At 44.7% G+C, this 15,408-nt stretch overlaps 1 protein-coding gene and 1 long non-coding RNA gene across 6 annotated transcripts in view; both read left to right on the top strand.

Annotated features, from left to right (window-relative positions):
* Positions 1-8,397, top strand: part of LOC112238998 (sorting nexin-27) — a 38,606-nt gene extending 30,209 nt beyond the window's left edge. For 2 of the 4 annotated variants that reach the window (XM_042307477.1, XM_042307465.1), the window contains 3 exons: positions 5,047-5,095; positions 5,251-7,877; positions 8,315-8,397. In XM_042307477.1, the coding sequence (XP_042163411.1) occupies positions 5,047-5,095; positions 5,251-5,318 (117 nt within the window). In that variant the 3' untranslated portion in view covers positions 5,319-7,877; positions 8,315-8,397. Of the gene's footprint in view, positions 1-5,046; positions 5,110-5,250; positions 7,878-8,314 lie in introns of all 4 variants that reach the window. The other 2 variants (XM_042307468.1, XM_042307474.1) reach the window with 2 other exon arrangements.
* A 1,414-nt stretch (positions 8,398-9,811) lies between these two features.
* LOC121841157 lies at positions 9,812-11,974 on the top strand. 2 transcript variants are annotated; one of them, XR_006080160.1, is made up of 3 exons: positions 9,812-9,883; positions 9,928-10,558; positions 10,675-11,974. It is a non-coding gene; the product is annotated as an uncharacterized LOC121841157 (long non-coding RNA). The 2 variants fall into 2 exon arrangements; XR_006080159.1 differs by having other exon boundaries at positions 9,928-9,961; positions 10,110-11,974.
* Positions 11,975-15,408: the final 3,434 nt, after the last annotated feature.

The following is a 15,408-nucleotide window of genomic DNA, read 5'->3' on the forward strand; positions in this document are numbered from 1 at the left end:
ACCTTTATTTAACCAGGTAGGCAAGTTGAGAACAAGTTCTCATTTACAATTGCGACCTGGCCAAGATAAAGCAAAGCAGTTTGACACATACAACGACACAGAGTTACACATGGAGTAAAACAAACATACCGTCAATAATACAGTATAAATAAGTCTATATACGATGTGAGCAAATGAGGTGAGATAAGGGAGGTAAAGGCAAAAAAGGGCCATGGTGGCAAAGTAAATACAAAATAGCAAGTAAAACACTGGAATGGTAGATTTGCAGTGGAAGAATGTGCAAAGTAGAAATAAAAATAATGGGGTGCAAAGGAGCAAAATAAATTCAATACAGTAGGGAAAGAGGTAGTTGTTTGGGCTAAATTATAGGTGGGCTATGTACAGGTGCAGTAATCTGTGAGCTGCTCTGACAGTTGGTCCTTAAAGCTAGTGAGGAAGATAAGTGTTTCCAGTTTCAGAGATTTTTGTAGTTCGTTCCAGTCATTGGCAGCAGAGAACTGGAAGGAGAGGCAGCCAAAGAAGTAATTGGTTTTGGGGGTGACGAGAGAGATATACCTGCTGGAGCGTGCGCTACAGGTGGGAGGTGCTATGGTGACCAGCGAGCTGAGATAAGGGGGGACTTTACCTAGCAGGGTCTTGTAGATGACATGGAGCCAGTGGGTTTGGCGACGAGTATGAAGCGAGGGCCAGCCAACGAGAGCGTACAGGTCGCAATGGTGGGTAGCATATGGGGCTTTGGTGACAAAACGTATTGCACTGTGATAGACTGCATCCAATTTGTTGAGTAGGGTATTGGAGGCTATTTTGTAAATGACATCGCCGAAGTCGAGGATTGGTAGGATGGTCAGTTTTACAAGGGTATGTTTGGCAGCATGAGTGAAGGATGCTTTGTTGCGAAATAGGAAGCCAATTCTAGATTTAACTTTGGATTGGAGATGTTTGATATGGGTCTGGAAGGAGAGTTTACAGTCTAACCAGACACCTAAGTATTTGTAGTTGTCCACGTATTCTAAGTCAGAGCCGTCCAGAGTAGTGATGTTGGACAGGCGGGCAGGTGCAGGTAGCGATCGGTTGAAGAGCATGCATTTAGTTTTACTTGTATTTAAGAGCAATTGGAGGCCACGGAAGGAGAGTTGTATGGCATTGAAGCTGGCCTGGAGGGTTGTTAACACAGTGTCCAAAGAAGGGCCGGAAGTATACAGAATGGTGTCGTCTGCGTAGAGGTGGATCAGAGACTCACCAGCAGCAAGAGCGACCTCATTGATGTATACAGAGAAGAGAGTCGGTCCAAGAATTGAACCCTGTGGCACCCCCATAGAGACTGCCAGAGGTCCGGACAGCAGACCCTCCGATTTGACACACTGAACTCTATCAGAGAAGTAGTTGGTGAACCAGGCGAGGCAATCATTTGAGAAACCAAGGCTGTCGAGTCTGCCGATGAGGATGTGGTGATTGACAGAGTCGAAAGCCTTGGCCAGATTATTGAATACGGCTGCACAGTAATGTTTCTTATCGATGGCGGTTAAGATATCGTTTAGGACCTTGAGCGTGGCTGAGGTGCACCCATGACCAGCTCTGAAACCAGATTGCATAGCAGAGAAGGTATGGTGAGATTCGAAATTGTCGGTAATCTGTTTGTTGACTTGGCTTTCGAAGACCTTAGAAAGGCAGGGTAGGATAGATATAGGTCTGTAGCAGTTTGGGTCAAGAGTGTCCCCCCCTTTGAAGAGGGGGATGACCGCAGCTACTTTCCAATCTTTGGGAATCTCAGACGACACGAAAGAGAGGTTGAACAGGCTAGTAATAGGGGTGGCAACAATTTCGGCAGATCATTTTAGAAAGAAAGGGTCCAGATTGTCTAGCCCGGCTGATTTGTAGGGGTCCAGATTTTGCAGCTCTTTCAGAACATCAGCTGAACGGATTTGGGAGAAGGAGAAATGGGGAAGGCTTGGGCGAGTTGCTGTGGGGGGTGCAGTGCTGTTGACCGGGGTAGGAGTAGCCAGGTGGAAAGCATGGCCGGCCGTAGAAAAATGCTTATTGAAATTCTCAATTATGGTGGATTTATCAGTGGTGACAGTTTCCTATCTTCAGTGCAGTGGGCAGCTGGGAGGAGGTGTTCTTATTCTCCATGGACTTTAGTGTCCCAGAACTTTTTTGAGTTAGTGTTGCAGGAAGCAAATTTCTGGTTGAAAAAGCTAGCCTTGGCTCTTCTAACTGCCTGTGTATAATGGTTTCTAGCTTCCCTGAACAGCTGCATATCACGGGGGCTGTGCGATGCTAATGCAGAACGCCATAGGATGTTTTTGTGTTGGTTAAGGGCAGTCAGGTCTGGGGAGAACCAAGGGCTATATCTGTTCCTGGTTCTAAATTTCTTGAATGGGGCATGCTTATTTAAGATGGTTAGGAAGGCATTTAAAAAAATATCCAGGCATCCTCTACTGACGGGATGAGATCAATATCCTTCCAGGATACCCCATGTACTGTCTACTGGCTAACCAGCAGTCTTATACTGCCATGTACTGTCTACTGGCTAACCAGCAGTCTTATACTGCCATGTACTGTCTACTGGCTAACCAGCAGTCTTATACTGCCATGTACTGTCTACTGGCTAACCAGCAGTCTTATACTGCCATGTACTGTCTACTGGCTAACCAGCAGTCTTATACTGCCATGTACTGTCTACTGGCTAACCAGCAGTCTTATGCTGCCATGTACTGTCTACTGGCTAACCAGCAGTCTTATGCTGCCATGTACTGGCTAACCAGCAGTCTTATGCTGCCATGTACTGGCTAACCAGCAGTCTTATGCTGCCATGTACTGGCTAACCAGCAGTCTTATGCTGCCATGTACTGGCTAACCAGCAGTCTTATGCTGCCATGTACTGGCTAACCAGTAGTCTTATGCTGCCATGTACTGGCTAACCAGTAGTCTTATGCTGCCATGTACTGGCTAACCAGTAGTCTTATACTGCCATGTACTGTCTACTGGCTAACCAGCAGTCTTATACTGCCATGTACTGTCTACTGGCTAACCAGCAGTCTTATACTGCCATGTACTGTCTACTGGCTAACCAGCAGTCTTATACTGCCATGTACTGTCTACTGGCTAACCAGCAGTCTTATACTGCCATGTACTGTCTACTGGCTAACCAGCAGTCTTATACTGCCATGTACTGTCTACTGGCTAACCAGCAGTCTTATGCTGCCATGTACTGTCTACTGGCTAACCAGCAGTCTTATACTGCCATGTACTGTCTACTGGCTAACCAGCAGTCTTATACTGCCATGTACTGTCTACTGGCTAACCAGCAGTCTTATGCTGCCATGTACTGTCTACTGGCTAACCAGCAGTCTTATACTGCCATGTACTGTCTACTGGCTAACCAGCAGTCTTATACTGCCATGTACTGTCTACTGGCTAACCAGCAGTCTTATACTGCTGTACTGTCTACTGGCTAACCAGCAGTCTTATACTGCCATGTACTGTCTACTGGCTAAGTCTTATACTGCCATGTACTGTCTACTGGCTAACCAGCAGTCTTATACTGCCATGTACTGTCTACTGGCTAACCAGCAGTCTTATACTGCCATGTACTGTCTACTGGCTAACCAGCAGTCTTATACTGCCATGTACTGGCTAACCAGCAGTCTTACTGGCTAAACCAGCAGTCTTATGGTGCCATGTACTGTCTACTGGCTAACCAGCAGTCTTATGGTGCCATGTACTGTCTACTGGCTAACCAGCAGTCTTATGGTGCCATGTACTGTCTACTGGCTAACCAGCAGTCTTATACTGCCATGTACTGTCTACTGGCTAACCAGCAGTCTTATACTGCCATGTACTGTCTACTGGCTCCAGCAGTCTTATACTGCCATGTACTGTCTACTGGCTAACCAGCAGTCTTATACTGCCATGTACTGTCTACTGGCTAACCAGCAGTCTTATGGTGCCATGTACTGTCTACTGGCTAACCAGCAGTCTTATGGTGCCATGTACTGTCTACTGGCTAACCAGCAGTCTTATGGTGCCATGTACTGTCTACTGGCTAACCAGCAGTCTTATACTGCCATGTACTGTCTACTGGCTAACCAGCAGTCTTATACTGCCATGTACTGTCTACTGGCTAACCAGCAGTCTTATACTGCCATGTACTGTCTACTGGCTAACCAGCAGTCTTATACTGCCATGTACTGTCTACTGGCTAACCAGCAGTCTTATACTGCCATGTACTGTCTACTGGCTAACCAGCAGTCTTATACTGCCATGTACTGTCTACTGGCTAACCAGCAGTCTTATACTGCCATGTACTGTCTACTGGCTAACCAGCAGTCTTATGGTGCCATGTACCGTCTACTGGCTAACCAGCAGTCTTATGCTGCCATGTACTGTCTACTGGCTAACCAGCAGTCTTATGGTGCCATGTACTGTCTACTGGCTAACCAGCAGTCTTATACTGCCATGTACTGTCTACTGGCTAACCAGCAGTCTTATGGTGCCATGTACTGTCTACTGGCTAACCAGCAGTCTTATACTGCCATGTACTGTCTACTGGCTAACCAGCAGTCTTATACTGCCATGTACTGTCTACTGGCTAACCAGCAGTCTTATACTGCCATGTACTGTCTACTGGCTAACCAGCAGTCTTATACTGCCATGTACTGTCTACTGGCTAACCAGCAGTCTTATACTGCCATGTACTGTCTACTGGCTAACCAGCAGTCTTATACTACCATGTACTGTCTACTGGCTAACCAGCAGTCTTATACTGCCATGTACTGTCTACTGGCTAACCAGCAGTCTTATGTTGCCATGTACTGTCTACTGGCTAACCAGCAGTCTTATACTGCCATGTACTGTCCTCTGGCTAACCAGCAGTCTTATGGTGCCATGTACTGTCTACTGGCTAACCAGCAGTCTTATACTGCCATGTACTGTCTACTGGCTAACCAGCAGTCTTATGCTGCACATTTCACTGGCTCATATCTTTTGAATGTTGTCCACTGATATTGTTTGATGAGAATGTTGTGTAATATTGTGTGTCTCCAGGTGGAAGAGGAGGCTGTGGATAAGGACAATAAGAACTGCAGTAAAGAAGGTATGTGTAGCAAGGTAAGGCTTTGCCTGCCTCTGTCTCTGGTACAGCAGTAGCGGCCTGGGCTTGGGCCTGGGCGTGTGTGTGTTCATGTTCATATTGTGCATTTTTGCCAGCCTGCGCATGTTGTTGTTTCCTGAGCCGTGTGTCTGTTTCAGAATATCTTCCAGCTGTTGAGACACAGAAGGGATGGAGGCACCTAGGAGGAGAGATCATCACCTCCTAAACATGCTCTCCTTCATCCATCCCTCTGGTCTGGTTCGGCCCGGAACTACCACCACTACCTGTCCTCACACAACTACTACTACTACACCAACTACAAACCAACAAACTACAACTTCTACATGCCAATAACAGCAACTACAGATCAACAACCACCACACATCATCAAACTACAAATGAACAACTTCTGGACTGACTGAAGGAGAAACAACGACGCACACTACAACTTAAGCTGTTATTCACCATGAACCCTTGAATACAACCCAAGCACACAATATAAACACAAGCCAACAGGAAGCTACAGTAGAAACATATAGCAGGTTTGTACAGGTGAATAAGTAACTCTAAAGACTTAGATACATGCCTTCATACATCGCATCACCTCTTTGGTCAAAACTCCATGGAAACCTGTGACTATTGGCTAAGGAGGCTAACGTCTTGTGGTGGGATTGGATGAAGGAGATGGTTCTCTGGGACGATATTGGACAAGGGATTTGACAATGTGCAAGGCCATTGGGTGTTTTGTGGCCACTTTGGAGTGCTCTGGACTGGAACAGAGTGCAGTGGAAGAAGAGAACAAAAGAGGGATAGAGATGCTGGAACAGAACCTGTTCTAAAAGAGGAAACGGCTGTTGGTGATGGAACAGAACCTGTTCTAAAAGAGGAAACGGCTGGTGGTGTTGGAACAGAACCTGTTCTAAAAGAGGAAACGGCTGGTGGTGTTGGAACAGAACCTGTTCTAAAAGAGGAAACGGCTGGTGGTGTTGGAACAGAACCTGTTCTAAAAGAGGAAACTGCTGGTGGTGATGGAACAGAACCTGACCTAAAAGAGGAAACGGCTGGTGGTGATGGAACAGAACCTGTTCTAAAAGAGGAAACGGCTAGTAATGGTGGAACAGAACCTGTTCTAAAAGAGGAAACGGCTGGTGGTGATGGAACAGAACCTGTTCTTAAAAGAGGAAACGACTAGTAGTGATGGAACAGAACCTGTTCTTAAAAGAGGAAACGGCTAGTAGTGATGGAACAGAACCTGTTCTAAAAGAGGAAACGGCTAGTAGTGATGGAACAGAACCTGTTCTAAAAGAGGAAATGGCTGGTGGTGATGGAACAGAACCTGTTCTAAAAGAGGAAACGGCTAGTAATGATGGAACAGAACCTGTTCTAAAAGAGAAACGGCTGGTGGTGATGGACTGAGGAGACGCATCTGAAAAGTTATAAAACAGGAACTGTGTGTGTGTGTGTGTGTGTGTGTGTGTGTGTCGACTGATTATGGACAGCTGTGAGAGTCTAGGTTGGAACCCTGGAGGTAGAAACAACCCTTCTCTCTGACTCTGAACTCAACTCCCAGAATGAGTCTAGACAGACAGACGGAGGGAACCGGCCCCATGATACAAGAGACTGGACTCATGAACCACACAGACAGATTGACATATGGATATTATCTCCTGTTTGTAGCCACTATCTCCATTTCAAAGAGATCTACTGAAGAGACTATTACAGAGAGAGAGAGAGAGAAACCATACATTTCCTTTATTTGTGGCCGAGCAGAAACAAGGGTAGCATGTGTGTTTCAGCTGCTGGTTCTGTTTTGGTTTACAGATGCTGAAATTGCCCTGAAGCCATTTTTGAATACACAAACCTTCTCATAAAAAACACACACACACAGAATGCTCATCATGTAGGAATTGGATCCCAGGAAAGTATTCTGCCATCTTGACAGATACCTGAACAAGGAACATGTTTACTTCACCTGTGTGTTTTGTGTACCTCCTAAAGACATGATATATATCATTTTTAATGTGGACATTTCAGACATTGGACAGAATAGCACAAAAAGAACCCTGTAAGATGTTGACCACATTAAGCTCAATATGTATTCATTCTATGCTAGGGTCTCATGAAGATAAATAACACTGAACTCAAAGTGCATTTTGATTTACATGTTTTGTGTCTTTCTGTTCTTGAGAAAAGGTGTGATGCTTTAGAAACACATTGTGATTGTCAGTCTGTAGGATATGTCTATGGTGTTGGTTTAGGTGAGTCTTTGGTTCAATTGATATATTGGTCCTTGTGTATCTGAAGAAGCTGCAGTGCTCAGAACGACCTGCAGGGGTCTCCCTCCCACTGAGAAACACTAGATCAGTTACTATAGAACAGGGCCGGCCCGTATTCTAACAGAGGGCCGGTGTGGGTGCAGGCTTTTGCCCCAGCCAAGCAGTAACACGCCTGATTCAATATCTGGTGGATGTTATCGTTGGATGCTGATGCAACACCACACACATCTTTAAATGCAGTGTTAACCTACAGCAGGGTTTCCCAGTGGTGTAGTAGGAGCTACACGGAGGTATACACCCTAAACCCCACAGATGTTTAAACAGAGGTGTAGTAGGAGCTACACGGAGGTATACACCCTAAACCCCACAGATGTTTAAACAGAGGTGTAGTAGGAGCTACACGGAGGTATACACCCTAAACCCCACAGATGTTTAAACAGAGGTGTAGTAGGAGCTACACGGAGGTATACACCCTAAAGCCCACAGAGGTTTAAACAGAGGTGTAGGAGGTATACACCTAAACCACACAGAGGTTTAAACAGTGGTGTAGTAGGAGCTACACGGAGGAATACGCCCTAAACCCCACAGAGGTTTAAACAGAGGTGTAGGAGGTATACACCCTAAACCACACAGAGGTTTAAACAGTGGTGTAGTAGGAGCTACACGGAGGTATACGCCCTAAACCCCACAGAGGTTTAAACAGAGGTGTAGTAGGAGCTACACGGAGGTATACGCCCTAAACCCCACAGAGGTTTAAACAGAGGTGTAGTAGGAGCTACACGGAGGTATACACCCTAAACCCCACAGATGTTTAAACAGAGGTGTAGTAGGAGCTACACGGAGGTATACACCCTAAACCCCACAGAGGTTTAAACAGAGGTGTAGGAGGTATACACCCTAAACCACACAGAGGTTTAAACAGTGGTGTAGTAGGAGCTACACAGAGGTATACACCCTAAACCCCACAGAGGTTTAAACAGTGGTGTAGTAGGAGCTACACAGAGGTATACACCCTAAACCCCACAGAGGTTTAAACAGTGGTGTAGTAGGAGCTACACGGAGGTATACACCCTAAACCCCACTGAGGTTTAAACAGTGGTGTAGTAGGAGCTACACGGAGGTATACACCCTAAACCCCACAGAGGTTTAAACAGAGGTGTAGTAGGAGCTACACGGAGGTATACACCCTAAACCCCACAGAGGTTTAAACAGAGGTGTAGTAGGAGCTACACGGAGGTATACACCCTAAACCCCACAGAGGTTTAAACAGAGGTGTAGTAGGAGCTACACGGAGGTATACACCCTAAACCCCACAGAGGTTTAAACAGAGGTGTAGTAGGAGCTACACGGAGGTATACACCCTAAACCCCACAGATGTTTAAACAGAGGTGTAGTAGGAGCTACACGGAGGTATACACCCTAAAGCCCACAGAGGTTTAAACAGAGGTGTAGGAGGTATACACCCTAAACCACACAGAGGTTTAAACAGTGGTGTAGTAGGAGCTACACGGAGGTATACGCCCTAAACCCCACAGAGGTTTAAACAGAGGTGTAGTAGGAGCTACACGGAGGTATACGCCCTAAACCCCACAGAGGTTTAAACAGAGGTGTAGTAGGAGCTACATGGAGGTATACACCCTAAACCCCACAGAGGTTTAAACAGTGGTGTAGTAGGAGCTACACGGAGGTATACACCCTAAACCCCACAGATGTTTAAACAGAGGTGTAGTAGGAGCTACACGGAGGTATACACCCTAAACCCCACAGATGTTTAAACAGAGGTGTAGTAGGAGCTACACGGAGGTATACACCCTAAACCCCACAGATGTTTAAACAGAGGTGTAGTAGGAGCTACACGGAGGTATACACCCTAAAGCCCACAGAGGTTTAAACAGAGGTGTAGGAGGTATACACCCTAAACCACACAGAGGTTTAAACAGTGGTGTAGTAGGAGCTACACGGAGGTATACGCCCTAAACCCCACAGAGGTTTAAACAGTGGTGTAGGAGGTATACACCCTAAACCACACAGAGGTTTAAACAGTGGTGTAGTAGGAGCTACACGGAGGTATACGCCCTAAACCCCACAGAGGTTTAAACAGTGGTGTAGGAGGTATACACCCTAAACCCTACAGAGGTTTAAACAGTGGTGTAGTAGGAGCTACATGGAGGTATACACCCTAAACCCCACAGAGGTTTAAACAGAGGTGTAGTAGGAGCTAAACACGGAGGTATACACCCTAAACCCCACAGAGGTTTAAACAGAGGTGTAGTAGGAGCTACACGGAGGTATACACCCTAAACCCCACAGAGGTTTAAACAGAGGTGTAGTAGGAGCTACACGGAGGTATACACCCTAAACCCCACTGAGGTTTAAACAGAGGTGTAGGAGGTATACACCCTAAACCCCACTGAGGTTTAAACAGTGGTGTAGTAGGAGCTAGGAGGTATACGCCCTAAACCCCACAGAGGTTTAAACAGTGGTGTAGGAGGTATACACCCTAAACCCCACAGAGGTTTAAACAGAGGTGTAGGAGGTATACACCTAAACCCCACTGAGGTTTAAACAGTGGTGTAGTAGGAGCTACACGGAGGTATACGCCCTAAACCCCACAGAGGTTTAAACAGTGGTGTAGGAGGTATACACCCTAAACCCCACAGAGGTTTAAACAGTGGTGTAGTAGGAGCTACATGGAGGTATACGCCCTAAACCCCACAGAGGTTTAAACAGAGGTGTAGGAGGTATACACCCTAAACCCCACAGAGGTTTAAACAGAGGTGTAGGAGGTATACACCCTAAACCCCACAGAGGTTTAAACAGTGGTGTAGTAGGAGCTACATGGAGGTATACACCCTAAACCCCACAGAGGTTTAAACAGAGGTGTAGGAGGTATACACCCTAAACCACACAGAGGTTTAAACAGTGGTGTAGTAGGAGCTACATGGAGGTATACACCCTAAACCACACAGAGGTTTAAACAGTGGTGTAGTAGGAGCTACACGGAGGTATACACCCTAAACCACACAGAGGTTTAAACAGTGGTGTAGTAGGAGCTACACGGAGGTATACACCCTAAACCCCACAGAGGTTTAAACAGAGGTGTAGGAGGTATACACCCTAAACCACACAGAGGTTTAAACAGTGGTGTAGTAGGAGCTACACGGAGGTATACACCCTAAACCCCACAGAGGTTTAAACAGTGGTGTAGTAGGAGCTACACGGAGGTATACACCCTAAACCACACAGAGGTTTAAACAGTGGTGTAGTAGGAGCTACACGGAGGTATACACCCTAAACCCCACAGAGGTTTAAATAAAGGTTCAGTAAAATAAATATGCACAAAACCCACTTTTTGTTCAGTGGACATTGGGTATAGTCACTTCTTAATTCCCACTGATCCGTATCAAAGTAGTGTAGTGGTGGTATAAACGGTATCAAGTATGTGGTACAATAGAGAAAGTAGCCTACACAATCGTAAAGCACGTGTAATATATTCACATGTAACGCTGCACACAGCCAAGTTTCAGCTGAATATCACGGCAGTAAGAGCCGCAGCTGGTTGTACCATGGAGCAGCTCACAGCTGGTAGGGGTGGTAGGACTTGCCTAGTTAAATAAAGGTTCAATTAATCAAATCAAAAAATAATGGGTAAGCAAACCAGGTATTGAAACAGTTTGGTCCAAAGTCTTGGTTGAATCTTTGCAGTGCTCAATACAGTCATGTGCTGTTTTGAATGAACATTTCCAAATGCTTTCCCAAGGAAAACTTCCTAATTCAAGCTGCAATATGTAAATTTGGGCGACCCAACAAGTTCATAGAGGTTGAGATTGTACAAAGACTCTGTACAATTACTTATTGTTTTGTCACAAACTGAAATTAGGCGAACTTCGAATTTTAGCAACCAGGAAATGGAGGAGCTATTTCTGTATAGTGCATCTTTAAATGTTGACTACAAATTAGGCCTACATGATATAATTATGATTGTATCAATCTGGAGGGCATTTCTTTTGAAAACTCTGCAATCACATGTACTCTACTGTAGGCCTACATTGTAGAGTACAGACACTGCGAGCCACATGGTATTTTGCTTAATTATTTTAAAGGGCAACTAGACCCTCCCAAAAATAGTATTTTATATTTTTCCCAGACCTAAAAAATGGTCTCCTTGTGCGGTATAAGCATTGATGTGGGCTTAACATGCATTTGTTGTTTTTCTATGAAAGATTTTCTGGCAAAATGATGGTGTACTCACTTCTCCAGGCACCGCTACACCAATGGGTTTTCCTGTATCTGTGAGTGATTTGATTTGGGACCTGAATCTCCAGCTTAGGCTGTTTACGCAATGGATCATCATGTCTCACTCCCATAGGCTGCTTCACTTGTCAATCATGTCTCTGCTATCTCGCCCTGTAATCTGTGATATCTCTCTCTCAAACACTCCTCTGTCCCTCGTCGTCAACTCTTTATTTAAGATATTAAGCAAGCTCTACTTCTCTTATCCTACAGTATCTTCACCTGTCTGACAAATCAAGCAAATGAGAAAATAAAACAATCTGAAGAGAACCACACAGGGTTGAATTGATGAAAGCTGAAGTCATTTAGTAATTTAACTTATTGACTTATTGTAATGAATTGTAACATTATTTTAAATTAACTGATTTATTAATGCAAAACATTGATGTCTTCTCTCCTTTGGTGTCTCCAACTCTAATCTCAATTACCTCATTTCTAGTGCCCAAGAATGGAAAGTGTGTGTGGGCGGGCACTTGACACCAGACTGTGATTGTGTTTGTCCATCGATTATTTCATTGATAAACACCCTGGTAGATATCAGGTGATGAAGAGATAATGATGTATTGTTCCACTGAAGCCAAATGCAATCTAAGATAAGTCGGTTTTCTGCTGTACCCAGAATGGACCATTTCCACTATTACACCATTTTCTACGCATCTTAAATCAGAATGGACATATTACCACCTCCAGCTGCTCTCTCTTCCTCTCTCTCTTCCTCTTCTCTGCCTTTCCTATCGACCCACAGAGAGCCATCTACAACCACTAATCAAACCGTATTGATTAGAGGGGGTGTTGATATCACATACCACTGTCTGACTGACACAGAGAGACACTAAATATACACTCTTGTTTTGAAACACTGACTTGAAAAGTTGTCTCTCAACTCTAAACAGAAAAGATTCAGTTGATATGTCTTTGGGTCCTTTAGCCCAGGAGAAATTCAACCTGAACGTCCCTATAACTTGGCTAGAACATATTTTCAATGCGACTATAAATCATTATTTATCTTCATTCATTCATTCTTTTCCCTCTTTTCTCATTTTCCAACTGAGCAGACATCAAATCTGGCAGCATTGCACAAAGAGGTGGGTGGATGCATCCCTGTGCAAATGTGTGAACTGCGACAGGACAGAGGACTTGCTGCAGTCACATCCTGGCACTGTGTTACTAGTGCTCCTGTGTGTGTGCATGTTCACATCTGCATGTACAGTGCCTTCAGAAAGTGTTCACATTCCTTGACTTTTCCCACATCTTGTTACATTACAGCCTTATTCTAAAATGGATTAAATAGAGATTGTTTTGTCACTGGCCTACACTCATTACCCCATTTATCCATTATTTTACCAGGTAAGTTGACTGAGAACACATTTTCATTTGCAGCAAAGACCTGGGGAATAGTTACAGGGGAGAGGAGGGGGATGAATGAGCCAATTGTAAACTGGGGATTATTAGGTGACCTTGATGGTTTGAGGGCCAGATTGGGAATTTAGCCAGGACACAGGGGTTAACACCCCTACTCTTACAATAAGTACCATGGGATCTTTAATGACCTCAGAGAGTCAGGACACCTGTTTAACATCCCATCCAAAATGTAGCACCCTACACAGGGCAGTGTCCACAGTCACTACCCTGGGATATTGGGATATTTATTTATACCAGAGGAAAGAGTGCCTCCTACTGGCCCTCCAACACCACTTCCAGCAGCATCTGGTCTCCCATCCAGGAACTGACCAGGACCAACCCTGCTTAGTTTCAGAAGCAAGCCAGCAGTGGTAAGCAGGGTGGTATGATGCTGGCCTGAATAACATCAAAGAGGAATTATGTTTTTCCAAATTTTTAGGAGTAAACATGTTCTTTACAATTCACATAAGTTGCGTGGACTCACTCTGTGTGGGATAATAGTGTTTTAACGGCTTTTGAATAACTACCTCATCTCTGTACCCCACACACATAATTATATTTAAGGTCCTACGTTCAACCAATGAATTTAAAACACAGATTCAACCACAAAGACCAAGGAGGTTTTCCAATGCCTCATAGAGAAGGGCACCTATTGGTAGAAGGGTAAAACGTTTAAAAAGTTGACATTTGTATTTATTGAGGCTCCCCATTAGCTGCTGCCAAAGCAGCTTCTCCTTCTGGGTTCCAGAACATTAAGATAGTTATATACAATAAAAAAATATGACATTACATTTCATTACACTGTTCACAACATATTAAGTGTGTTCCCTCAGGTCACTACTCTACTATCACATATCTACAATACAAAATCCATGTGTACGTGTGTGTAGAGTGTGTGTATCTTCACAGCCCCTGCTGTTCCATAAGGTGTATTTTTATGTTTTTTAAAATCTAATCCTACTGCTTGCATCAGTTACCTGATGTGGAATAGAGTTGTAGCCATGGTTCCATGTACTGTAGTACTGTGTGCCTCCCATTGTCTGTTCTGGACTTTGAATATCCCTTTGAGCAGGGTGAAGTTATTAATTGCACTTTGGATGGTGTATTAACACACCCAGTCACTACAAAGATACAGGTGTCCTTCCTAACTCAGTTGGTGGAGAGGAAGGAAACCATTCAGGGATTTCACCATGATGACAATGGTGACTTTAAAACAGTTAGAGTTTAATGGCTGTGATAGGAAAAATCTGAGGATGGATAAACACCATTGTAGATACTCCACATACTACATAAGAAGGAAGCCTGTACAGAATAACATTTTCCAAAACAAGCTTCCTGTTTGCAACAAGCTGCTAAAGTAATACTGCAAAAATTGAATGTGGAAAAACAATGAACTTTTTGTCCTGAATGTTTGGGGCAAATCCAATAGAATACATTACTGGGGGCCGGTGGTTCAGGAGAAAAACAGAAACTGAATGAAGCTAAGCACAGGAAAAATCCTAGAGGAGAACCTGGTTCAGTCTGTTTTCCACCAGACACTGAGACATGAATTCACCTTTCAGCAGGACAATAACCTAAAACACATGGCCAAATATACTCACAGCTCTTAGAGACTTACCCAGAGAGACTCACAGCTCTTAGAGGCTTACCCAGAGAGACGCACAGCTCTTAGAGACGTACCCAGAGAGACTCACAGCTCTTCAAGACTTACCCAGAGAGACTCACAGCTCTTAGAGACCTACCCAGAGAGACTCACAGCTCTTAGAGACATACCCAGAGAGACGCACAGCTCTTAGAGACTTACCCAGAGAGACTCACAGCTCTTAGAGGCTTACCCAGAGAGACTCACAGCTCTTAGAGACTTACCCAGAGAGACTCACAGCTCTTAGAGACTTACCCAGAGAGACTCACAGCTCTTAGAGACTTACCCAGAGAGACTCACAGCTCTTCAAGACTTACCCAGAGAGACTCACAGCTCTTAGAGACTTACCCAGAGAGACTCACAGCTCTTAGAGACTTACCCAGAGAGACTCACAGCTCTTAGAGACATACCCAGAGAGACTCACAGCTCTTAGAGACTTACCCAGAGAGACTCACAGCTCTTAGAGACTTACCCAGAGAGACTCACAGCTCTTAGAGACATACCCAGAGAGACTCACAGCTCTTAGAGACTTACCCAGAGAGACTCACAGCTCTTAGAGACTTACCCAGAGAGACTCACAGCTCTTAGAGACTTACCCAGAGAGACTCACAGCTCTTAGAGACTTACCCAGAGAGACTCACAGCTCTTAGAGACATACCCAGAGAGACTCACAGCTCTTAGAGACTTACCCAGAGAGACTCACA

The sequence above is a fragment of the Oncorhynchus tshawytscha genome, linkage group LG03, assembly GCF_018296145.1.
Source record: "Oncorhynchus tshawytscha isolate Ot180627B linkage group LG03, Otsh_v2.0, whole genome shotgun sequence".
NCBI lineage: Eukaryota > Metazoa > Chordata > Actinopteri > Salmoniformes > Salmonidae > Oncorhynchus > Oncorhynchus tshawytscha.